Raw genomic sequence first — 27632 nt, forward strand, 5'->3', positions numbered from 1 at the left:
GCTGACCTGTAAGGGTCAAGCTTTGTTCCACAAAGCCTAGTAGAAAAATAGTCTTGTGCTCCGAGGCCTGTATGTATGTATAGGGTCCCATTGGTATCTGGGTGGGTGACGTGACGTAACGTTTTCGCTGTCCTCGGTGTCAAACATGTATAAATAAAAAATATATTTGTCAAAAACCTTCTGAATATTGTGCAGGACATTAAGCTTTATGTGAACTTACTCAAGATTAAAACATTTCATTCCTCATTTCTTCAGAATTTTCAACCAAACATGGCAAAACTCATATGGTGTGACTGTCCTGACCTTGTTTCTCAAAGTGGGAACTTGAATAAAACTAAGAAAAATAATTGCTAAAAATCATTTGAAAATGAATTTAGGCTAAAAAAAATGTCTATTTGTGAGCCTATATCTTTTCAAAGTCAAAGCATAATGTTTTCAGTCATTTCTGATCAAAAACATTTTGTCCCCCAAACCAAAATCATTTGGTGTGACACTAGTTTGGACAAATTAAACAGGCAATTATTTGGACACCTATTGGCTAGAGAGGTCCTTCTTCTGTAAGGCTATTCAGCACTCCCAGCACAACTGCAAGACAGGTGTCTGAGGTGAGTTATGATTTTAACATTTTCATGAAATGCCATCTTGTTGAAACTTTGACAAACTCACCACTTTGGATGTCTGTTGGTGTGACACCTTTTCATTAAAAAAAGCTTAAGTTATTTGAAGTTTTGGTCATATTTCCATGTAGATCTAGGTTGCTTTGTTATAGCTAGCATGCTGTTAGCATGCTAATGTGTACATAGTAGCCTCAAGGTAAACCTAAATGCAGAAAACGTAATATGGTGTGACACTTAATCATAATGGTGTGACATTTCTGCTTGTCACGCCATATGACTTGATTGTCACACCATATGATTTATACTGTATTTAACTACAGATATAACAATAAATAACAAAGTTCCATGTTTCTTTTGTACATTTAAACATTTGTTTTAAACATTTTTACATAAAATGTAATTTAGCTTCATTCAGTGATACTTCAAATTCATCAGACAGAGCAGAAACCCCTTCACAGAAACCTTAACATATTGTTTCAATCTAAACAATATTTTCTCTTTGTCTTAAACTATACATTCCATTTTCTTTTGTCAGCTGGAAAATGACAAGTGCTGAGAGAACGAGAAAGTACAGGGAGAAACTAAACAATGACCCAGCAAGGAGAGAGGAGCCAAAGGGGCGAGACTGCATTTTCTACGAAGAGCAGGAGGTTGTCTGTGGCATAGCAGAACCGCAACAAGGCAGCCGGTTTGCTACCCTCACCAAATACGACTGGCTGATGTACAATACAGTCTAAATGTATAATCTAATCTGATCTAATACTTTTGTACTTTCACTCACTGGACTGGACAGTGGACAGTGTTAAGGTAGGACCCGAGACAAAACTAGCGAAAATAGCTGATCTACAAGCTCTCAACACGTTGTGCTGCGAGAGCTTGTAGATCAGCTATTTTCGGAGTTGCGCAACCCAGCACTCTTTAGCTAGTGGAGATGTGGTGTAATGTCATGATTCCTAATTACATTTGTTCAACACAAAATGCTGTGTTCAAGTTCAGGACTTTGGAAAAAAGCAATTTACCTGAATGCTGAGTTCTGTTTCCACTAATTGGTGTTAATAAAATGTTGCCTTGGCTCCAAGTGTGGCTATGCGCCTTATTGTCTCTTTAGGATCCTTCTGCCGTGGGCCGGCAGAAGACTTAGGTGTGCGTAGCATTCCTGTGCACATCCTCATCATCCATCTACTACTACAATTCTTTCTTATCCCATGTTAAAGCCCTACAATAATATCCTGTTCAGAAATATTAAGGCCATGTTATCCTGGGTAATTGTTTAATCAATCAGTAAAGTTCAGTACTCACTAATAGGTAGGTTAATTTTTGCTTTGACACATGAAGATATGATCATACGGTGTGACACTAAATCATTTGGTGTGACATTCCAAATAGTGAAAAATCATACCTTTATTAATGATTAAACCAAAAAAATGTTTATGGATTACATAGAGAATATTATCAGGAAGAGTCACAAATATTTGTGTAATTTTAGAGAAAGTTTTGACAGAATACATTTAAAATATGTTGTAAGATCATGAACATGGGCCTCACACAGAGTGTAGATTATGAAAAAAATCACACTCGTGTGAACTGTGTGTGTGTGTGTGTGTGTGTGTGTGTGTGTGTGTGTGTGTGTGTGTGTGTGTGTGTGTGTGTGTGTGTGTGTGTGTGTCTGCAACAGCGCCCCTCCCTTAACATGTGTGGTCAGAAAAGGTTACTGCAGGCTACAGACAGACAGACAGACACGGAGACAGACAGACAGACCCACACACACGGCCACGTATAGGAGCGTTGTGACCACCGCTCAAAAATATACAGATATAATTAATTTTCAAAAAACTATAGTGGATCACTGGTTAGTTATGATAAATGACTTTGATAAAGTGAGTAACTTAAGAAAGATGTACAACAAACTGCTGAATAAAGTCTGATTCCAATAAAATATCTAAAAACAAAATGTATTTCCATAAGGTTGAGAGTGAGTAGAACAAAAGTAAATAACTTTTATGCCTGCAATTTAAAGTTTTTTTAAAAACATTTTTTTTGGGGCGTCACGTCACTGACCCATCTGAGTCTGTCAGCCGGCTCTATGGACTGATAGTCCTGTTTAATACACCATGAAGAGACACAGACATCTGGGGATGCTGATGGCAAACCGGCACAGTTATCGTCCCACATTTATGCACGTATGCTATATACATACAGTACACACACACTCTCTGTTCTGACGTCCTCTTACTCAACATGTCCCCAAGGGAAGGCCCTTGCCACTTTATCTCTCTGCCAACTCCCTGTCCTCCTGTTGGCCAAAATTATGCTTCACATTTTCCCTTTTATGTTAATTCTCTGTCTCAGGCTATGTATGTCAGTGTACTGTGTGTCAAACACTGTGCACAGGAATACTACGCACACCAGTTCCTTGTAGTGGTGCCGGCTCACAACAGAATAATCTCAAAAGTAGTCTTAAAAAGACAAAAAAAAAAAAAAAGTGGCCGCACACACAGTAGCCAAAGTGCCACAGTAGCCAGACTTTTGAAACGTTTTTATTTTTTTTTATTTTTTTTCTGTGCTCTGTGTCCTAAAATAAATATTGGCACTTTGGCTACTGTGTGCACAGCCACTTTTTTGTCTTTTATTTTTATTTTCATAAGATTACTTTTGAGTGTACTGTGTGTCAGCATAAATTATTCCCTTCTTCAAATCCAGATAAGCACCTTTCCCAGATTTGTGCACATAATGTAGATGTATTCCCCTCCTTGACCTGTTTTTCCACTACTTCTCCACTCCTTGCTCTCTCTCTCTCTTTCTCTCTCTCTCTCTCTCTCTCTCTCTCTCTCTCTCTCTCTCTCTCTCTCTCTCTCCCGTCCAGAATATCCAACTGTCAGGTCATCAACATCCAGACCCTCGGTGCCTCCTCCGTACTGACCTTCGCCAACGTCACCCAGGAGGATTATGGGAACTACACATGCGTGGCCACGAACAGACTGGGCGTCCAGAGTGCAAGTCTCTATCTCTATAGTAAGTTACTCCACTAACAGACCGGGCATTCAGAATGCCAGTCTGCCAATCTCCATTCTTTGAGACACACATGCGGGTCGCCATTTATTCGGGTGTACAACACACAGCTTTCTCCATTGGAATTGCGTTATGGGTTTATTTTCGTCATAGTGCAAGAGATGGTGAAGTACTGTATGATAGTGCAGGTAATTGCAACAACCCCCTGATACAGTGAAAAGTGAAAACGGGACAGCCTAATATTCTAAACCTTCTGCAATTCTGCCAATAATAGTGTCCTTTGAGACACACATCAGTGTTTTTTTCCGAGCCAAACAATTAAGGAAATCATTACGTTGATCCGCTTGCCCTATTCGCTCATACAAGGACATGTGTAATCAGAAGAATAGTATACTCCACTAACAGACTATGCAGTGAAGTAGAGGTTTTAAGTATTGACAAATGGAAATACTTTCTGCATGTCTGTCTGTCTGTCTGTCTGTCTGTCTGTGTGTCTGCCCACCTGCCGTTCTGTTATTCTGTCAGTGTGTACGATCGTACGTTCCGCTGTCTCTCTCTGTCGGTCCTGTTGAATATCTGTCAGTCTCTCTGTCCTTGTGCTTATTGCACTCTGCAGTGTTTGCTGGTTTTCTCTGCCCAGTTTGTCAACATTACAGACAGATAGTTGTCTCCCTGTCAGTGTGATGCTTGTTGGCCGTGATTCTCTCTCATTCTGTTTTGAATGTGCATGTCCTTGCTGTGCGTGCGTGTGCATGTGCGTGTGTGTGTGTGTGTGTGTGTGTGTGTGTGTGTGTGTGTTTGTGAATGCCAGTGGTGTAAAGTAACTAAGAACATTTACTTAAAGGAGCTATAGTCAACTTTTTCATTGTAGGGCCGACACTTTGTTTACATCCTAGTCTATAGACTAGAATGTAAACAAAGTGTCGGTCTGCCAAAATTATTATTTTATCATTATTTTACTTTTGAATTGAGCCTGTCATCCCCTGTTTTTTGTGCAGTAATATACCGGCCTCCAAAATACAACAAGGACTTCATAAATGATTTTAGTGATTTTCTCTCTGGAATTATGGTGAAATATGACCACATACTTTTAACTGGTGATTTTAACGTGCATGTATGCTGTGAGTCTAAACCCTTAGTTAAGGAATTCCTAAATCTTTTGGATTGTTTTAATCTTACCCAGTCTGTAAATGTCCCGACTCACGAAAAGGGCCATACACTGGATCTTGTTTTGTCCTATGGACTATCTGTTTCCCCCGTTACACTGTCCCCCATATCTACAACCATTTCTGACCATACTCCTGTCCTATTCACTATTTCTATTCCATGTGCAGAGCTTATTTCATCTGCTCCCACACGACGCTCACGTGCAATTAAACCCTCAACTCCATTACAATTCTCTGCTATGTTTGATGCTACATCGTTCCCCACCCTGGATTGTATTAGTGATCCCAGTGCTGAGATACTAATCTCTAGTTTTAACCAAACATGCACTGATATTTTGAATTCTGTTGCTCCCCTCAGGACCACACGCACAAAGACACTTTATGAGCCATGGCTCAATGATTCCACCCGCGCTCTCAGGCGAGCTTGTAGGCAAGCTGAGAGAAAATGGCAAAAAGACAAATTGCATGTCTCACTAGAGATCTTACGTTGCTGTCTTTCTGATTATCAGAACGCGGTCAAACGTGCCAAAACAGAACACATCTCAAACATAGTTTCAACTAATTGCCACAAACCCCAGGTTCTTTTTAATGTTTTTAATTCCCTAATTAATCCATGCACTATACCGTCTGTTGTGCCATCACCCACCCTCTGTGAGCACTTTTTAACATATTTTATTGATAAAATTGCAACCCTTAGATCAGCTCACACGCCTGCCATTCTTTCCCCAGTTCCTCCCCTCTGCCATGCATCTCTTGAGAATTTTGACCCTATATCCCTCACTGCACTGTCGGATATAGTCAGTCACCTACGCCCCACAAACTGTCCATCTGATTGTATTCCCTCTCGCCTTCTTAAAGATGTTTTTAGCTCTGTCGGTCCTACAATTTTATCAATCATTAACACATGTCTCATCACAGGTTGCGTCCCAGCTGTCTTCAAACATGCTGTGGTGCAGCCTTTAATTAAAAAAAAAAATCTGGACCCCTCTGTCTTATCAAATTTTAGACCCATCTCCCAGTTGCCTTTTTTATCGAAGGTCTTAGAAAAGACAGTGTACGCACAGTTGCAGCAGTTTTTAACCACCCATGGTATTCACGAAAAGTTCCAGTCTGGTTTTAAACCAGGCCACAGTACAGAAACGGCACTCTTAAGAGTTTTTAATGATCTCCTTTTAACTGTAGATGACGGCTGCCCAGCTGTTCTCGTTCTTCTTGACCTGACGGCTGCATTCGACACGGTTGACCATAATATTTTATTATCTCGCCTCGAACAAAGTATAGGCATCACTGGTACCGCCCTGCAGTGGTTCAAATCCTACTTAACAAACCGGAGTTTTTCCGTGAAGCTTGGGGAATTCTCTTCTAGTAAGGCCCCTCTCACCTGTGGGGTCCCCCAGGGCTCGATCCTGGGACCCATTTTATTTTTACTGTATATTCTGCCCCTAGGAGAAATCATAACACAACATAATATTTCATTTCATTGCTTCGCTGATGACATTCAAATCTACCTGCCCCTCAAGTCAAAATACAACGACCCAGCCTACAACCCACTACAGTTACTGCAAAACTGCCTGGCAGATATTAAATCATGGATGGCCTCAAATTTCCTTAATCTCAATGACAGTAAAACTGAAATTATCACCTTTGGTCTACACTCTCCTATCCCCCCCTCTGACATCCTTGGTCCCCTTAGTCCATACATTCACTCCTCCGTTAAAAACCTTGGTGTAATTTTTGACACAGCTTTCAAATTGGACAAACAGGTTAGTTCTGTCATCAAAACCAGCTTCTTTCACCTCAGACTTTTAGCAAAAATCAAACCATATTTATCCCATAACGACCTTGAGAAGGTTATCCATGCTTTCATTTCCTCTAGGTTGGACTACTGTAACTCCCTGTATGTCGGTATAGATCAAGCACTACTTAGACGCCTACAGATGGTCCAAAATGCCGCTGCCCGCCTCCTCACCGGCAAAAAGAAACGTGACCATATTACACCAGTCTTGGCTTCACTCCACTGGCTCCCTGTCCGCTTCCGAATTAATTTTAAGATTCTTATGTATGTTTTTAAAATTAGGAATGGGACGGCACCCCCATCACTCTCAGAACTCATTTCCGACTACTCCCCAGCCAGAGCCCTGAGGTCCGCTGACCAGTTGCTGTTGACTGAGTTAGCAACAAACAGAACAACTAGGGGTGACCGGGCCTTTGCGGCAGCTGCCCCTAGGCTCTGGAATAACTTGCCTATTCACATCCGAGCTGCCCAGTCAATATCTATTTTTAAATCCCTCTTAAAAACTTATTTCTTCTCCCTGGCTTTTAGCGACACCTGACTTCCTTTATTGTTAATAATTGCTTTTTCTTTTCGTGCTTATTTCATTGTATGCTATTGTTTTGTTTTTATTGCACTGTTCGCTCTTTGTTTTTAACTTGTAAAGCACTTTGGTTGACTTGTCATGTGAAATGTGCTATATAAATAAAGTTGAGTTGAGTTGAGTTGAGTTACTCTTTTTGTGATCATTTTTGAATAGAAACACATATATGAAGTTTATTTTTTTATAACATATTTTCGAAATATAATTTTTATTTTAGCATCCGTTTTTCAAGAAAAAGTAGCTCCTTTACGTAATGTACTTAAAGGGATATTACACTTTCAAAAAACTTTTTGTCATTGTATGGTCTAATCAGGCTTGTATGAACACCCTGAACAGTTTTTAATTTTCTTCATTCAGTATTTAGATATTTGATGTAAAAGTTATCTGGCCCTCCAGGCCCAGGGCCTCTCCCCACACACACTCATTGTAACTTCAAACTCCATTTTAACCATGATAGATTCATTAAAAATACCCATTATTTTTTCTGGTGACTCAAACTACCCTCCTAATACGTGAGCAGGCCGTGTTTTTTCCATAACGTTTTTCATGTATTTTTAATAATTCTTTGTGAAAATGGAAAAAATTAAATACAATAAAAATATATAAAAAATACATGAAAAACGTTATGGAAAAAACACGGCCTGCTCACGTACTAGGAGGGTATTATGAGTCACCAGAAAAAATAATGGGTATTTTTAATGAATCTATCATGGTTAAAATGGAGTTTGAAGTTACAATGAGTGTGTGTGGGGAGAGGCATGGGCGTGTCGGGCCTGGTAACTTTTACATCAAATATCTAAATACTGAATGAAGAAAATTAAAAACTGTTCAGGGTGTTCATACAAGCCTGATTAGACCATACAATGACAAAAAGTGTTTTTGAAAGTGGAATATCCCTTTAAGTAAAATTTGTAGGTATTTGTACTCCAATACTTTTACTCCTACTCCACAACATCTCAGATCCAAATATTGTACTTTTACTTCACTACATTTATTTGAATACTTAAGTTACTGGATACTTTGCATATATAAATTATAATATTATAAAATATACATTAATCCACTTTAGACCTATTTTATACCTAGGCTATTTGAAAAAAGCCGAGCTAGATCTGCTATTTTCAAACATATTTTTGTACTTTTGCTTTAAGAATATTTTTGATGCCAATACTTTCATACTTTTACTCAAGTACATTTTGAATTCCAGACTTTTAACAGAGTATTTCTACATTGCAGTATTGATACTTTTACTGAAGTAAAACATTTGAGTACTTTTTCCCACCACTGGTGAATGCCAGTGTGCTTGTTTGATTATCCTTCTGTCTTGTCTTTTTTCTGCCCGTTTCTCATCACCTTCCCCCTGCCTCCTCGTGCGTCTCAGCCAGTCCTGCACTATGGTCCAGTTTCTGCCCTACCAAGTTGAGCTACAGTAGTCCAGTGTTTTGCTCTGCCCTCTACCAGTCCAGTACTCTTGTCCTGTTTTAGCGGGGCAGCTAAGGAGAACAATACTTCAGTTGTGGAAAGAAGCACCAAAATTTGACAGAGTGTACCTCTTGGGTCATTCTTTAGAAAAATCACATTAGACACTTCATTTTCAAAATGGCCGCCAGTTTTAAAGATGGCGGCCTTTTCGGATATGTTTTACAGTACGCCAGCCAGTTAATATTGAATTTTCATAATATTAGAGTTGTTTTGTAGGTTTTAAAACATCCTGAGTTCATTTATTACACTTTTAAAGCAGCCAGAATAACCTTTCTGACTTTTGATGGGGTCTTTCCTCACCTGGGACCCCCCAGAAAGACCCCTTAACCTATTTCAGTAATCGCTCTGCTCCTGCTCCAGAACAATGTTAAATTAGATCTGAATAAATATGCTCTGAAATCAAAAATGACTAGCAGCAAATAACAGGGGTCTTCCATGGGGGTCTGGGACCCCTGGGGGGTCCTCAGAGCTACTACAGGGGGCCTGCCAAATCTCGATGAGATCTCTTTTTTTTTTTTTCATTTGAAACTTTGAATGTTTTTATGTATCCTGGTTTTATGTATTGTACTTTGATAGTATTCTCAGTATTATTTATAATGTTTTTGTGTTAAACAGTTATGGTTGACAGCTGTTACTGCAGGGATTGCAATAGTGAAGGAATTGCAACTATTCACTTTGGGCACGCAGAACAACATTTCCTTTTTTGCACACACACACACACACACACACACACACACACACACACACACACACACACACACACACACACACACACACACCTCTTTGTTATTGTCACCCCAAAACCCTCACCTTATCCTCTTATAGAGCCCATGGTCAATTACGCCCAAAGAGATTCACTACAATACAGTGATTTCAGACATGCAGGATATATTCGTCTTCATCAACATCATCTTCAATGTCCAACAAAATAGTGTTGACACAGTCTCCACCATAGCATAGAGCAGGGTTCCCCAATCAGTTTTACCCAAGGGCAGAATTATGTCTAGGGTACCAAGCCGAGGGCCACAACATTGCAGGGTGCGATGGCTGTGATCCTGCTACTCCAGCGACATTTCAAATATACTAGCGTTGTTGCTGCTCTTATGCCACCATTATTATAATTATTATGACAAATGCACTCCTTAAAGTTGAAACAAAATAAGTTAAGAACCAATTAACCAGTCTGCTTGAAAAGTATGCATCTGTACTGTATAACAGTAGCTAGTTGACAGTGCAGAGACATACAGTAATTGCCTTCCTTTGATCAATTAACGAGGGGCTGTCAACTACTTAATGGCATCAGCTGGACACAGACACACACGCACCTTCCCTCTGCAGTGCTCTGTCTGTCACATTTCTCTCCAAAAGCCCTTGAATATGATTGAAAATGATTAAGGATTACTGTGATTAAGGTAAGCTTACGTTTCATATCGCACTCACCATACCTGTAACTTTCACTGGTCCCCCAAAATATTTTTTTCTTTTTTTTTACTGGGGTTGGTGGGGACCGGACAGAACACCGGGCCGCAAATGGCCGGCGGGCCGCGTACGGGAGGCAAGGACTTGATAAGGAATCTTCACGTGTTTGCACTTCCTCAAAATCATGTCCCTTGATGAAGGTATCGTATCATGATGCCTACTTTGTCATACCTGACAAATTGCCCTGAGCTTCCACCAATTGAAGAAAATAGATGAAATTCAGAGAGTGGAGGGTATGTTCCAGTCAGGCTTCTTGCCCTCCCTGCTCCAAAGGCAGTACTTGAGCTCATCAAATGTGGCTGCAAAGCAGGTTACAAGGGACGGTGCAGATGCTCAAACAATAACCTGCCTTGCACTCCTCCCTCCCTGCAAATGCTATAGTGGAAACTGCCAACACTATTAGGGAGGACATGTATAGTAGTGAATTTCTTTGGGTACAATTGACCGTGAGCTCTTTAAGAGGATAGGGTGCGTGTTTTGGGGTGATGATAACAAAGAGGTGTGTGTGTGTTGTGTTGTCAGTGTGAGTGTAGAGCAATACATGGACAGCTGTAGGGGCGGCATAGCTCAGGGGTAGAGAAACTGGTATTAGAGCACGAAGGGTATAAATCCCGAAGGGTTCCCAGTTCGAATCCGGGCTCCCCCTGAGTTAATGTCGAAGGGTCCTTGGGCAAGACTCTGAACCCCTAATTGCTTCCGGTGAGTAGGTTGGTGCCTTGCATGGCTTCCTCCGCCACCGGTGTATGAATGTGTGTGTGAATGGGTGAATGTAATGCACAATCTATGTAAAGCGCTTTGGATTAAAAGCGCTATATAAATGCACCATTTACCATTTACCATTTAACCTGTCTGTCTAACACAAAACAATTATAAATAATACTGAAAATACTAATAAAAACTGTTTCAAATGTAAAAAAAAGAAAAGTCCCCATCAAGATTCGGCAGGCCCCCTGTAGTAACTGAGGACCCCTGGGTCCCGGACGCCCCGTGGATGACCCCTGGTATTTTCTACTACTCATTTTTGCTTTCAGAGCCCAGTTACAACAACTTTTATGCTTCAGTTATGATCTAATTTAACATTGCTCTTGAGCAGGAGCAGAGCGATTACTGAAATAGGCTCAGGGGTCTGTTTGGGGGGTCCCAGGTGAGGAAAGACCCCAACCAAAAGTCAGAAAGGATATTCTGGCTGCTTTAAAAGTGTAATAAATGAACTCAGGATGTTTTAAAACATACAAAACAACTCTAATATTATGAAAATCGGACATTAACTGGCTGGCGTACTGTTCAGAGGCAGCCATCTTGGAAACATGGCAGCCATTTTGATTTTTCAGTGTCTAACGTGTTTTATCATAGGAACAACCCCTAAGGAGTACTTGTGAAAAGTTTTAGGTTTCTTTCCACTTGTGAAGTATTTTAGTACAAAAATGCATTTATCTGCACCGCTATTTGTTCTGTTCTGTTCTGCCCTGTCCCAGTGGTGTAAAGTAACTAAGTACATTTACTCAAGTACTGTACTCAAGTACAGTTTTTTGGTATTTGTACTTGAGTAGTTCCAGTTTTCAGTACTTTTACTTCTACTCCACTATCTCAGAGGCAAATATTGTATTTTTTACTCCACTACAATTATTTGAAAACTTTAGTTACTAGTTACTTTGCAGATAAAAATTATTATATTAAAAAGAATACATTAACACACTTTAGCCTTATTTTATACCAAGGCTATTTGAAAATAGCCGAACTACAAGCTCACAACGTGTCGCATCGCGACGCGTTGTGAGCTTGTAAATCTGCTATTTTCAAACATTTTGTACTTTTACTTTTAGTACTTTAAGTACATTTTGATGCCAATACTTTTGTACTTTTACTCAAGTACATTTTGAATTCCGGACTTCTACTTGTGACAGAGTACTTCTACAATGTAGTATTGATACTTTTACTTAAGTAGAAAATGTGAGTACTTTTTCCACCACTGCCCTGTCCCTGCCAGTTCTGTCCTGTTCCATAATGTAGTGCCCCAGTCTCCCTCCACCGAACGCCGATCCGCCTCACCCTGTTCCATGTTCTCATCTGGTTACTGTAGGCACCGGTGTGGCTTTAAGCCTTCTGTTGTTTAGTTGAGTGTTTCTCGTTGTTTTTCTTCCCCCCTTGGTTGGCTAGACCTTTGTTGGTTATTAAACATGCTCTTCTGTAGCCTCAAATAGCCAGATGAATCTGCCATTTCAAAGAAGAATGACCCTTGTCTGGCTACTATGCGAGGCTATCTGTTCTGTGTTTGTACCCAATTTCTCTCACACCATAACAATCCATAAAACTATCTCAACCTCTCTCTCTCTTTCTTCTCCATCCCCCCCTTCTCTCTCTCTCTCTCTCTCTCTCTCTCTCTCTCTCTCTCTCTCTCTCTCTCTCTCTCTCTCTCTCTCTCTCTCTCTCTCTCCAGGACCAGGGACAGGTGTAAACCTCAGCGGCTCTGTCTGTGTGTCTCACTCACTGTGGCTCCTGTTCAGCTGCACCGTCTGCCTGTTCTTCAAGTGTTCATACTGACCTCCTCCTCCAAAGAAGAACCTTTCTGACCAAGGTTCTTGAAAGAACCATTTATTTAAAATGGTTTTATAAACCACTTAAACCCTAATGTATATAGGGCTCAGGTGTTGAGGGAGGATGGAATCCCAGCCTCTGCTTTTCATGACCCCTGATCCCCCCCTTCTGGTCAATATTTTTAATTTTTAATTTTATTTTTCTTAACAGTGGGATATGATTTATCCCCGCTTCTGGTCAGACAGCATATAAACTATGGCGATTCACAGAGCCTCCCAAAACAGGAAGGAATCCTGGTGAGGTCCTCCTGACACCCACTGAGTGGAACTGACAACAAAGACTTGTTTGACAGTGAATCCAGTTCCAGTGAATCCAGTTCCAGAGCATAGTTTTTTTCCTTGCAGATAGCAAGATGGAATAACCATAAAACCAGGGACCAGGGGTCATCATTTTGTCCTTACACGGACACATCTGTCCGTGGCAAGACAAGACAAAACATTTTGCATAACATTATGTTTTTATTTTGATCATAACACCCAATTACTGAATGTCAGTCTCCAGGTTTTCTTCAGAATGTTGATTTACTATGACACTAGGGCACAGTACACGGGTACTCAAATGTTTGATTTTCAAGAACCCCATCTCAGAGTGTACAAATGGAACACTCAGAGTTACAGACCTGTAATGGTCCATTTGTTCCACCTTCAAGCAACCCACAAAGGTCCCTCAACCCTCTTTGAAGAACACAGAACTAGTAGTACAGTACATGTATACATTTACGGCTAGCTCTGTTTCTGGTAATATATTTATGTCCATGACAAAAATGTCCACAAGCCGGCATGTTGAAGGACCCTTCAAGATTCATCATAAAACAAGGGACTCAAGAACTGTATATGTCACAGAGCAAAATGTACTGTAAGTAACATGGCTCGTCTCACTTTCTTTTCTGGGTCTTTTTTGTACATCACTTACATTAGCTGATGGGAGCTGAGATGTCAGCTCAGCCGCATATTCAACAGTCCAGACAAATAATACTGCTACTATTAAGAAAATATATATTACTACTGCTACTGTAGGTGTCGCCGTGTCAGTGAGTATGGGACATCAAAGTTTTCCATTAATTTATAATTAACAAATATGAATGGCTAGGTGTCAGTGAGGAGGGGTCAGTAAAGTGTTCCATTCATCAATTCATAATTGACAGTCTAAAAGACAATTTCTGCAAATGTTTTATGGACATTTAATTGTTTCATTAATGAATGACAGTTAAAAAGAAATGGCTACCGTTTTGGAAATGTAGTACGGATATGTCTGATGTGTACGTTAACTCAATGACCACCAACATTGTTTTTAGACTTATGTCGTTCCCTGCCACGCTTTCAGAGATTTTCACTAAAACTGTGTGTGTGTGTGTGTGTGTGTGTGTGTGTGTGTGTGTGTGTGTGTGTGTGTGTGTGTGTGTGTGTGTGTGTGTGTGTGTGTGTGTGTGTTTGTGATTTGTATAAAAACTGTATGTATATATTTGTTTTCTTTTATACTGGACATGGACTTGTTGGGGTTTTGCCAGAACATTGCAAACTGTCATTAAAGGATTTGCTCTGTGTTTGTATGAATATGTTGAATTATGAATTACACTACCATAATAATAATAAGGGCAATCATATATATATATATATATATATATTTATTTATTTTTTCCCTTCTTTTTTTAAGTAAATGCAAAAGTATTAATTACAACTGCACATATACAAGTGCCCTTATTCCTTTTACAGATACATATTTTAATTACAAGTGCGCACATTCTTTTACAGCTGCGCAAATCAACTGTACATTGTTTGCAATCCCTAAAGTACAAAATAATGTTGGCATGAATTGTCTATGTGCTATTTTGGTATGAAAATATGCATTTTAGATGTAACCAAATCCTGGATCCATAACTTCATGTCTGGCATTGACACTTGCCTTGGCAATGTAAACATGCCAATAAAGCTCCTTTGAATTACAGTTTACAGTTTAGGCATTTAGCAGACGCTTTTAATCCAAAGCGACTTACAATAAGCAGATCAAATATCACAATAATAAACAAATGTCAGTACATCAACAGCAATATAACACATGCAAATGAATATCTATCTAGAAAAACAGTATAATCTGTAAAGAAAAATAAAATAATAAAAAAGGTTTCTAAAAAACCTAAATTGAATTGGAAAGACACACTGTGATTGGCCGGTAGTCACTTTGAGTGGCAGCGTGCCTTCCACACTTCTGCACTTCCACCTTGCCTTTTTTTACAGGTCGCTCCAATGAACTGAAGCGGAGAATGAGGTATCTAGCTTTTTATATCTATGATCTATCCTGTTGCAATGCCAGGAACAAGAGAAAGGGACACCCAACATCATTCTCGCCATCTCGCAATTCTAAGCGGCAGATTCATTGCACCATGGGTTCCAAACTGCAGCCGGAAGCTCAGTAGAATGCAGTGGAAGCCTGTGGACCAGCTCATGAACAAACACTATTTCGAACAATCGAGAGACCTACCGGTATATACAATACTCGTCTCAGGAAAATAAAAGAAAACATGTCACACATTTTTTTCTGCTGTGTTGATTTTTGATGTGTGCAGACTGCACTGTCATTTTATAGAGGTATCTAAAGAGCACAAAGGATGTTTCTGAACGTGCCAATTAATGCAAGACTGTCCACCATTTCTTGTCTGCCAACCAAATCTTGCGATTCCGAGACAGAAACTATTATTATTTACTGTGCACATTGAAAAGCAAGTGATTGTAAAAATACCTGTGATATGGTTTCTTTTATATTCCTGAACCGATTATGACAAAGGTCTCAGTTGTTCATAATTAGTGTTCCATTCACTGCCATGTATTTCATCGCACTTCCGGAGCGAGTTTTGGCACCCATGGTGAGTGTCTGCACGGTGTGCAGGGGAATATTATTTCCCTGCAGTCATTCTCAATCTTTTCAATTTCAAGGAATCACAGTTTGATATGCATTAATCCACCAACCCCTCATTTGATCTTATCTCTGGGATAACCCCAATCTTCACTTAAAACCTTAGTGTTCAATTCAGTTCCATTTGTACAAGGTTGCACCTCTGTAGGTCTACAATCAGAGACATATTTATCATCACTAGCATATTCATTCACACACACACACACACACACACACACACACACGCACACACATGCACACACGCACGCACGCACGCACGCACGCATGCACACGCTTGTCAAATATGTATCAAATACCTGTGCAGGTGACTCACTTTCCATCTTTTGTTCGGGAGAGCCACTCCTGTCTGTCCAAGGTAAATACAAATCCGTCTTGCCAGCTCTGCCCATCCCTCCTCCAGCCCTGCTATAAAACCTAGCGTCCAGCCTTCACCGGTTCCTGTCCTGCATCAGTAGTTATTCTGTCTGCTTCATCTCTCTTTATCTCTTTATCTCCCTCACTCATCTCACCGTCATGTTCGTCGCCCCACCCGGCTACCAGCCTGTGTATGGCCCGGTAAGTACAGCAAATATATATATATATATATTTTTTTTTAAGTTTAATCAACTGAAATATAGACTATGAAATGCATTAGTAGTGCATGCAGAGGTGGAAAACATAGCCTGTTGGGGTTGACAATAGGCTGATATTAGGAAAACCTATATATTCGATAACGTTGTTGAATACCTCGATATCAATATTACTCACGATATTAGTATAAACAATTGCAGTAAATTGTTTTTTTATGTTTTTCTGCTTTATGTCCACTGCCTGCCTAACCCAGATAATGAATAGCATAACATAGCCATGCATTGCACAGTACACATAGAAATTAAATGCATTTATTCCATTTTCCAACAATGGTTTTATTGAAGTAACCACACCTGGTTACAGATGGACTGCTTTTTTGCATGTGCTACATGCATGCATAGTGTGTCTGTTAATTAATTTAAGACATATATACACACCAATAACTCATTTCAAGCCGTCATATGTTTGCTTTGCAGAGCATTCCCTACACAGGACCCATCCATGGAGGCATGAGAGATGGAATGTCCATCTATATCCAAGGATCCATTCCTGACAACATCGACAGGTGAGATGTTACTGTGTGCGTTAAGATATGTAATGGTTTATTTTTTATATTTAGCCGTTCCAATACATGACTTTGTGTGTAAGACTTTGAGTGTATGTCCATGTGGGGAAAATAAGTATTTGATTTATCCATGACGGAGAATGGAGAAAATTGCAGAATGGAGAGATCTGCAATGTTCCCTTTTCTGATTGGACAGTATAATGGATTTGAGGATAGGTCAAGATTCACGTGACATCACAATATATAATATAAATAAGTAATACGGGATTCTTCAAGAGCAGTATTTTCTATTGTGAAATGTGATTTGAGCACCGCTCACTTCACATCGGTGTGATTTTTATTTTTTTACAGATTGGTTATTGGTTAAAACAGCCCTTTCACCTTCGTTTTACACTAATAATGTGGCTAAGAAATACTGCCTAAAGGCTTCTCTGTGTCACACACAGACTGTGTGCATGCTGTGGGTTCACTATATATTTGTAAACCATATGCAAACAACATGCAAACTATCTATAGTTTGCATGTTTGGATGCAAACTATAGATCTACAAGCTCCCCCAGAGTTAGTGTCGAAGAGTCCTTGAGCAAGACTCTGAACCCCTAGTTGCTCCCGGTGAGCAGGTTGATGCCTTGCATGGTGATGCACAATCTCTGTACAGCGCCTTGGATAAAGGCACTATATAAATGCACCATTTACCATTTGATTACAGGATCTTTTCCCCTTCATTGAGGTACTACATGTTTACTTTAGTAAAACAAATCAAAGTACTCTCCATCCACCACTGCTGAAGTACTACAGTACAAGCAAACATTAATGTTTCTGCGATACTGGACAATAATATGAGGCGGAAGTGGAACCTTAAAACATGTATTTATATACTTTAACGATAGGCTCACAGGGTTATCGGTTCCAACGATTTACAGTCTTTGTCTCTCATTGCAATGTGTTGACACTGTTTAAACACTGGAGGGTCCACCTTGTGTAATCACTGCCAGGGTGGGGTCTGAATGCACGGAGGTCTCTTTATCAATGGCCTCTCCCTCCCTCCCTCCCTCCCTCCGCTGTTGGTAATATTCTTTTCAAACCAGCGCTGCTTGTGTCTGCTAATATTGTCCAGTTTAATCTCGGAGGGCCATTACCAGACAAAGTAAACACACAGCTAACTTACTGTAAACATAGCCTGACTAATTATGTGGGCTTCATTGGTAATTCAGATAAAAGACAAGTATTAATCAAACAGCTGAAAATACAATGACTTCTGCCACTCCCCTTTGCTACACACACAGTGCTTTCAGAGTTACATTTAATTTTGTGCTGGATCCCATGCATGGTTCAAGGTTCAACTTTATTGTCAACAATACCAATTCCAAGTAAAAGGCAAGTACAATTCATTGTGCGCTAAAACCAAAGCAGCAGCTACAGTCTTAAGAATACCACATTAAAATCGATGTTACGAGTTGTTAAAAACTAAGCTGCTTAAATAGTCTACCTAAAAAGTGCAAACACTCAAGTGCACAAATACATAAGCCAGAGACATAGGCTATGGCCATATACAGTATATTCCGGGCCATGTAGTTTTCAATGTGATGGTTTCTCCTGTTAATTTAACACTGAAGAGTGTCCAAACTGTAACCTCGCACACGCTGCTGTGTTAAATTAACACTGGATTTTTGTGTGTAGGGCTGCTGTTAATTTTGGTTTAAAACAACTTTATAGTCATGGTAATCCTGGCTATAGAGTGTTTGTTCACTAACAGGAATCTCCCTGTCTCTGCAGCTGTAAAGAGAAAATACATGCATTTTCAGATCAGAATAACAATTTCCTTCCAGTCAGGAGAGAGAACCCCACAAATATCAGTTATCAGCTTCAATTTCATAGAGTGCTTTGTTCCATCACTCCTGAATTCACCCAAAAGAGAATTTGAGTTTTCTAGTGAAAATAGCAGATCACGTTGTGAGCTTGTAGATCTTCTATTTGCAATAAATTCGGCCCGGCCCACTATTTGGGGAAACAGCATTTATTGTAAGATGATTATTACTATACAATGAATGAATATTTTATGAATGAATTGAATGCATGAATGAATGAATGAATATTACATTTTCGTGTCCAGACAATTTCTTGACCCATCCCACATGGTGTTATCAGACATATCAAATAAATCAGTAAACAAAGACAAACATTCCAGTGCAAACTCAACAGCCCATAATACACCCAGTTTTAATCAGAACACACACTATATAGAACACACATATTCATAGGGGCCTGCACATAGAATATATAAAGTTAAAACATTTTAGTTAATCTATTTATGTCACCCTTTTCCCCCATCACACGCTCTAGAGAGATATTCAGAAAATGCAAAAACATGATCAAAAAGAAACTGTTATCAAGGCACCATTCTCACAATCAATTAAATTAAGATCAGCTGTTAATACAGCTGTTTAACACTAATTTTAACAATTAAACATCACTCCACCGTTTAATGCTGATGATTTGTACCGTCCTCTGTCAGCTTCACTGTCAACCTGCTGTGTGGACATTCGGACGGCGGTGACATCGCCATGCACTTCAACCCGCGCTTCAGCGGCTGGGACAAGGTGGTCCTCAACAGCTGCCAGGACGGCAACTGGGGGTCGCAGGACAGCACCCGGGACATGCCCTTCGTCATCGGACGGCACTTCGAGATGGTCATCCTAGCCGGCCCACAGGGCTACCAGGTCACAACAACACACTTGATGCATATATCTGGAGTCTTGCACACAAACATAGGCCCTGGCCGCCGGCGTGGTGGTCCGGGCACCCTGGGCCAGTGGTTCTTAACCCAGGGAGGTGCCCAAATTATTTTGGGGGGGGTCCCCAGATGATTAGCCTAATGTGCAATGTTGTTTTCTCACTCAACAGTAAACAAACCAACATAAAGTTGGTAGCAGAGTGAGTTACTGCCTCAGCCTGGTGGCCTCAAAAGTCTAGTATCTCCCTCAGTCCATAGGAATATCCCTTTGGATCAATGGTTAAGATATTGGACTTTCAGTTTTTTAATACATCTAAAATGACAAATTAAACATTGGCCAAATTGTCAAATATTAGAGGCAGAAATTGTGAAAATAGCAGATCGATAATGCCTCGCAACGCATAAATAAACTCCCTACTTGATCACTACAGCATCACACAAAATCATCAAAAGTAGCAGAGCTGCAAGCTTGAAACGGAGCGCAAAGCGACACATTTTGAGCTTGTAGATCTGCTGCTTTTGCTATTTCTGAATATGAATCCTGAAAAAGTAACAGTTTTGGACATACCGGTATGAGGTTTCTACCCGACAGAGACGACATGTAACATACGGTAGTAGGTCTACCTATATGTCAATAAGCTTTTCTTTCTATTTTTCTAATCTAATGTATAGAACTAAATGCATAGTAAAAATATTTTGTTGTGGAATGTAGTTGTAGTCCTGGATCATTTTGGTTTCACAATGCAAAACATGCCAAAGTAAGTTCATTTTAAGAACCTCTTTCTTCACGATGTAACAGTTAACCACGTGACCATTCTATGACAATTACAGATCAAAGTCAACGGCCAGGACTTCTACACGTTCCCACACCGGCTCCCTGTGGAACGAGTGTGTGCGGTTAATATCGCAGGAGATGTGTCCATCCAGACCATTAACATCATCGGGGTAAGCTTTTCCTTGGGCTGCAGCTCTATGGGCCACTGAAATTATGATTCTTTCATAGTATGGCACTGAAGAAATAGACAGGAGTCAAGAAGGTCTTCTCTGTGTTCAGTTTATTGTCTTGGGAAATCAAATCTCCAACTAACATATTCTGTACATCAGTGTGTATACATTTTCACTCATGCAAACCTAGTTAACTTTAACATTTATTTATCAAGTTCAAGTTCAATTTATTGTTTGTCCCCGAAGGGCGATTTGGTTGCAGCATATATAAAAGCATACATCTGTCACAAAAGACATCAAGTCAAATAAAACACACTAACAGCCACTCCGCTTTTCTGCTTTGCACTGCCAAGCAAGTTCCATGAGAGGTTTACACAGTAGCTTCTTAGTGTTTTGAGTTGAGTTCACAACAAATGGATGTGGCGAAACCTAGCTGGGTTGGCCGGGTGGAACTCCAAATGTGCGGGTATTCATGTGTTTTCTTGTGTTCTCCAGGGAAGACCAGGTGGAATGGGAGGTGGAATGGGAGGAGGTGGCATGGTATGTATGTTTTATCTGCATTTCTTTGTGTATATTATTCATGTTTAAGGAAGAGGACAGGTGACCAGGCATGGTAACGTGATCCTCATCAGGCGATTAACCTATACAAATGAACCAGACTGAGTCACCTCTCCTCATCCGCACATTTCCTGTTAAGTTGTCTCGTCTTAAACCCCCCTTTTCTACATATCGACATCCAGGGAGGAGGATGTATACCACCAGGTGGAGGCATGGGCGGTGGAATGGGAGGATACCCAGGCGGAGGAATGGGCGGAGGCATGGGAGGCTACCCAGGTGGAGGCATGGGTGGTGGAATGGGTGGAGGCATGGGAGGCTACCCAGGTGGAGGAATGGGAGGAGGCATGGGGGTAAGCTCTCATGGGAGAGTCTTTTTTTTTTGCAATCCGAGTGAGTGTATCAAAAAGCACCTCGGTTAAGGTGGAGACGACCTCCCGTTGGTCCGACCAGGTGAACATTCACCAGGTTAGCATTCACCAGCATTAGTTTCAGAGGTTATGGTTATGGTTATGGTTAGGTTTAAGTGTATCTCCGTCCCCCCGACTTTCGGCACCTCCGCGCAGCCAATCACAAGCTTCAGCTTCCAGCGCATTCTCATGGGCTGCAGCTGGTACTATATATACTTGCTCATGTGACAATTTGAAATTAATTGTGGTCTCGCTGAAAGCGAGCACACGTATGTTATCTTCATTATTTATTTATCAAGTTCTCCTCGACAGTACAAAGGCAGGGCCTTTAGCCAATGAGGTGCAACCAAAGGGTAGATCTTTATGCCCATACATACATGGTGTTACATGTGAGCCCACACTGTTTCGTAGGAACAGTATTTCTAATAATTATTTTTGCTTCATTTCAAACCATTTCATTCCATGTGGTTAAGATATTGGACTTTCATGCAGGGGGCCGGGGTTCGAAGCCCAGCCTTTACATAATGCATGTGAAAAGCACACTCCCTGTCCGTTCGTAATGTGTTTACCTTAAGAATGGGACCATGTTTGGTTAGGGCTAATTAGTTTCACTTAAGGTTGAGTAATACGTTTGTTTGGTTAAGTTTGATTAAACTGAGTCAACAAATCTTGTGTGAGATCAGATGTCAGTATGTCATTGCAGCCTCATCACTGCAAGCTGTAGGACTGACCTCGACATGTCTTCCACAGGGTCAACAGGGTGGTGGAGGAGGCTACCCAGGATCACATCTACCAGTGAGAATACATCTCTAGGGCTGTCATGATTATGACATTTTACATGACGATTAATTGTCGCTCATATGATTGCGATTAACAATTTAATTGTGTATTTGTCGTTGACAATTACATTTCTGTTTGGCTTTTAGGCTTTGAAGTTGCACCTGGCAATCATGACAGACACATAACTTAAATATACAAAGAAATTACTGACAATTTTATAACATTAATAGAGGCAATAGCCGGTCTACAAGCTCACAACGTGTCTCATCGCTTGTAGATCTGCTATTTCCACTACTTTTTGAAAGTGTTTGAAACTATATGAACATTTCTCAACACGGAAAAGATTATGACGATTATGCAAAATAATTGTGATTAACTCAAATAATTGCAATTAGACGATTATGTACAGTAATAATTGTGACAGCCCTATACATCTCTCTCTCTCTCTCTCTCTCTCTCTCTCTCCTCTCTCTCTCTCTCTCTCTCTCTCTCTCTCTCTCTCTCTCTCTCATTAAATATAATATCATAGTCTGACTGTATTTGTGTTTGAATTTCAGGTTATGGGCGGTCAGCCAGAGTACAACCCTGTAAGTCAGATACTACTTTAGTGTGTTACTGTGTGAATGTGTGTTGTGTATTGACAGTGTGTTGTTTTGATGTGTGTTTGTTAGATGGTTGTGTGTTGACATTGTGTTGTGTTTCTTGCTTTTGTCTGATTTTGTTTTAGGCTTGCTTTTGGCAGATTTTGACATCCCTGTAATGTTATTCATGTCCGCACTGTTTTTATGGTCCTTATTGAAGTTTTAAATGTTTTTAATGGTGTTTTATGTTTTAACTTTTTTTTCCTGCTTAATGCTATCCTTTTCTAGATAGTCAACGTGTCAAGTCGTGTCCTGAGTCAGAGTTCAGAGTTTTAATGAATGTAGAATTATGTGCAGGATGTAAATATGCTGTAAATTATGTGACTTCATTTAATTGACCACATTTAAAAAAATATTTGAAAAAAGACACTGGCACTTCTGCCAGTGTGCCAGTGATCACCCTCCCCTGTGCCAGTGTTGGCACCCGTGCCTAAGGTTGCCTACCCCTGCTGTGTATTTTTCCATTTAGCTCTTAAAAAGCACTTTGAGCTGCATTCCATGTCATGAAAGGTGCCCTACAATAAAGTGTATTATTATAATATTATTATAATATGTGTTTGTCAGATGGTGCCGTACTCTCGCATGATCCCAGGAGGAATGTCATCCAAGAGAACCATCATCATACGAGGAATGGTTGCCCCTGGAGCTGACAAGTGAGTGCGTGCGTGCGTGTGCGTGCGTGCGTGCGTGTGTGTGTGTGCGTGCGGTATATATTTTATATGTATCATTTTTCAACTTTATCTCTTTTCATTGATGTAAAACATTTCTAGGGATTGATTTGTCTAGGCATTTCCTTAACCACTCAATCTCTAATTAAGCAATATTACACGAGAGGGTGTTGGCTATCGTGATTATTGTAACGCCTGCATTGCCGCAGGCAAGAGCCCGAAGGGAACTACCTGTTGTATAATTGCACATAAAACAGTTGGACATGTCCTTGGTTTCAACAAATGACTCCTCTCTAGGGTTTCGTTGAAGTTTAACTGCCGCTGTATGGCATGGTTTGGTCGCTGTCTGGTTTCATATATTTTCCGTGTGCCTGCGTGCGTGCATGGGTGTATGCGCGTGTGTGCGTGCGTGCGTGTGTTCCAGGTTGTGTATAAACTTCGTGGCGAGCGGCACGCGGGACATCGCCTTCCACATGAACCCCCGGGTGAGGGACGGTGTGGTGGTGAGGAACAGCATGATGGGAGGAGCCTGGGGGCAGGAGGAGAGAGAGATGGGCCTCTTTCCCTTCATGGAGGGACAGTACTTTGATGTAAGAGCCTTCATTATGTCTGTCGTACAACTAAACATGTCACTAGTGCCTTCAATATGTCTGTTGAACAACTAAACATGTCACTTGTCCCTTCATTATGTCTGTTGTACAACTAAACGTGTCACTAGTCCCTTCAATATGTCTGTTGTACAACAAAACATGTCACTAGTCCCTTCATTATGTCTGTTGTACAACTAAACATGTCACTAGTCCTTTCATTATGTCTGTTGTACAACTAAACATGTCACTAGTCACTAGTAAAAGGGTGCTTTTCAGGCCTATAGGCTTTCTTTTCTTTTCTTTTCTTTTCTTTTCTTTTCTTTTCTTTCTGACACAGTGGGAACTGGGAAGCACTCAGGGAGCAGTTGGAAACATAATTTGCCAGCAGAGGGCACTGTGGCTCAGTTAATGTTGATCCTTTGTCTTGTTGTCTGTTGACTTTTTAGAGAGGAGGATTATTGTCAGGTAAAAAAAGTGTCAAATGATTTGTTTGTTGTTGTTTTTGTGTCAGATGTCCATCCGCTGTGGGAACCAGAGGTTCAAGGTGTTTGTGAACGGCCAGCATCTCTTTGACTTCTTCCACCGCTTGCAGCCCTTCACCCAGGTGGACATGCTGGAGATAGAGGGAGACGTTACCATCTCTTACATTCACTTTTGAGATCGACTGATCCATTGATTGAATATTTGATTAGACAGAGATGCTAAGTACAGTCAAACACTTGGTCTAAAGCAGGGGTCTTCAACGTTTTCAGGCCAAGGACCCCTGTAGAGAGATGAAGCAGGTACCCCCACGACCTTTTCATAGAGTCCATATAGTTTCATTGTTTGACAACACAATCATCAGTGTATTTTGCAACTGTCAATACTTACTGTCAATACTTAATAAACTTGACCTTTCACTCTGTAATTAGTCGGCTCTTTTCCCCCTCTACACCAAAGCTCTTTACCAAATAGCCGATCTACAAGCTCACAACGCCTCGCACTGCGAGACGTTGGAGAATCATGGCAGCCCATCTTTAATGAATGGGGTCAGGGCATTCCACACTTGTGGAATGGGTGGCAGTGCAGTAGAAGGAGAATTTACCCATGTTTCTTCTATAGGTAGGTAGGTAGGTAGATAGATAGGTAGATACCGTTATTATCCCAAGGGGGAAAATCAGTCACCCGGAGGCAGCACAGCAGTTACAAGATGGTTGCTTACACTCCCTCTATCTAGTAATGTGACACACGTAACTCCCTCCATCCCTATAATTTATGATGTGCTTTCTGACCGTAGATGTTACCTCAATGCTGCTGTAATCATCTTTTGCTCAAAGAGAACAAATAAAGATTGTGCTTGTGGTTGTGAATGTTTAAGGCTTGTATGTTCTTGAAACACGTTATGCAAAGCATTCTGTATCAGTGGTTCTCAAACTTGTTCTTGCCAAGGACCCACATTACTGTATATATTACTGTATATATTTGGTCACTCTCACTCAAAAGCAGAGAACACACCTTATTTCATACAAAATACTGCAGGTTTATAACACACGCACACACACACACACACACACACACACACACACACACACACACACACACACACACACACACACACACACACTCACAATCTGACCGTACAGCGCCCACCCAGTTCAAAGTACAGTTGTAGCCATTAGTAAAAGTCCTAATTTCATATTAGCATATATATAGTATACTAGTAAGACGCCTCAGGGCGACAAGCGACCTTGCGACGATTATACACTGAAGGAAAAAGAAGAAGGGCGAGGTCGCCCCATGTCTTGGCCATCTGGCCAGTGATGTATATCGGACCAGTTACCCATATATGGAGACTCCTGGTACTAGGGTTGGGTATCGTCGGCGATACTTTTAATGGTATCGATTCACTGACGTCGATACTATCGAGTATCGGTTCACGTGAAAACGAACGATACCTTGTTTCGATACTTTTGAATGCACCCCTTGCCGGTCGCATTTGTAACAGTTGGGCTACTGAAAGTTTAATGACTGCTTTAGTAGGCTACACTCGTTACTGTGAAAATAGCAGAGAATAGCCTATAATGTTTGTTTATTATCATGACTAGAAGCTGCAGCGTCTAGTCGGCGACCTGGCCAACTCTGAACAATGTAAATAGGGAATGAATGCCCGCCCTTTAATGCAAACCCCATTATACCTGTTTTCATAGGACCTGTTTTGACCATCTGTCTGCCTGTGTCCATTTATGCCCATATATGGAGATATCTGTATCTGTCTGTCTGTCGGCGTCCATTTTATGTCCATATAGAGATCACTGCAGTTATAGTTCTGGGTCCATTATATGCCCATATATGGAGATATCTGTCTATCAGCGTCCATTTTATGCCCATATATGGAGATCTCTGTATCTGTCTGTCTGTGTCCCTTTTATGCCCGTATATGGAGAACTTTGTGATTCTGCGTCCATTGTATGCCCATATATGCCATATATGGAGATATCTGTTTATCTGCGTCCATTTTATGCCCATATATGAGATCTCTGTCGCTTTTTCAAACAGATGGTCAAAACGGGTCCTATGACAATAGGTATAATGGGGTTTGCATTAAAGGGGGAACCGGCACTGTGTCTGCAACACAGTCGGAGGCACAGACAGATACAGAGATCTCCATAATGGGAATAAAGGGACACAGACAAACAGATGGAGGAGGAGACAAACTTAATGCAAACCCCATTATACCTGTTGTCATAGGACCCGTTTTGACCATCTGTTTGCCTGTGTCCATTTATGCCATATATGGAGATATATGTATCTGTCTGTCTGCGTCCACTTTATGCCCATATATGGAGATCTTTGACCATCTGTTTGCCTGTGTCCATTTATGCCCATTTATGGAGATATCTGTATCTGTCTGTCTGCATCCATTTTATGCCCATATATGGAGATCTATGCAGACACAGTGTCAGTTCCGGAAAATCCTGATGTCAGACATCAGAATCCGAACCTTTCGTGCTGGTTACAGAAAATCGTGTATCGGGTCGGGTCGAGGCCGAGCACTGCACTACCTGCTGCGGTGGGGAACGCGCGTGCCGAATTTGAAATAGGGAATGAATGCCCCACCCTTTAATGCAAACCCCATGAATGCCCCACCCTTTAATGCAAACCCCAATATACCTGTTGTCATAGGACCCGTTTTGACCATCTGTTTGTCTTTGTCCACTTATGCCCATGTATGAAGATCTCTGGACACACAGTACCGGTTGTGGAAAACTCTGATGTCAGACATCAGCTCCGCATACGGGCATTCATTTTATCCCATATATGGAGAACGCGCGTGCCGGTGGGACGAACGGTTCTCGAGATACGCGGATTACATACATACATACACACTCACAGAGATTTTTTGTTGACTCATGTGGCGTACGTGATGTCAGAGCCTTTTATGAGGTGATGTCACAAATCTCACAATGAGTCAGCGCTTGCACCGATTTCAGTTCTCAGTCTTATGCCCATATACGGAGATATCTGTCGGGTCGAGGCAAGATGCCCATATATGGAGTTCTCA

General features: G+C 40.8%; 2 protein-coding genes across 2 annotated transcripts in view; both read left to right on the plus strand.

Moving 5' to 3' along the window:
• Positions 1-14108, plus strand: part of LOC308290226 (limbic system-associated membrane protein-like) — a gene marked incomplete at its 5' end in the record, with an annotated part of 46770 nt that extends 32662 nt beyond the window's left edge. The window contains 2 exons of the mRNA XM_080732001.1: positions 3481-3629; positions 12566-14108. Coding sequence (XP_080588127.1) covers positions 3481-3629; positions 12566-12669 — 253 coding nt within the window. The 3' untranslated portion in view covers positions 12670-14108. The remainder of the gene's footprint in view (positions 1-3480; positions 3630-12565) is intronic.
• A 2038-nt stretch (positions 14109-16146) lies between these two features.
• Positions 16147-24749, plus strand: LOC308290227 (galectin-4-like; the record flags this gene model as incomplete). Its single annotated transcript, XM_080732002.1, has 10 exons — positions 16147-16188; positions 16680-16768; positions 19284-19488; positions 20334-20447; positions 21209-21355; positions 22172-22207; positions 22750-22779; positions 23398-23486; positions 23926-24091; positions 24603-24749. 10 exons carry the CDS (start codon positions 16147-16149, stop codon positions 24747-24749), a joined length of 1065 nt encoding a protein of 354 aa, XP_080588128.1.
• Between the last annotated feature and the right edge of the window lie 2883 nt (positions 24750-27632).

The sequence above is a fragment of the Nannobrachium achirus genome (genome assembly GCF_963921795.1).
Source record: "Nannobrachium achirus genome assembly, chromosome: 8".
Classification (NCBI taxonomy): Eukaryota; Metazoa; Chordata; class Actinopteri; order Myctophiformes; family Myctophidae; genus Nannobrachium; species Nannobrachium achirus.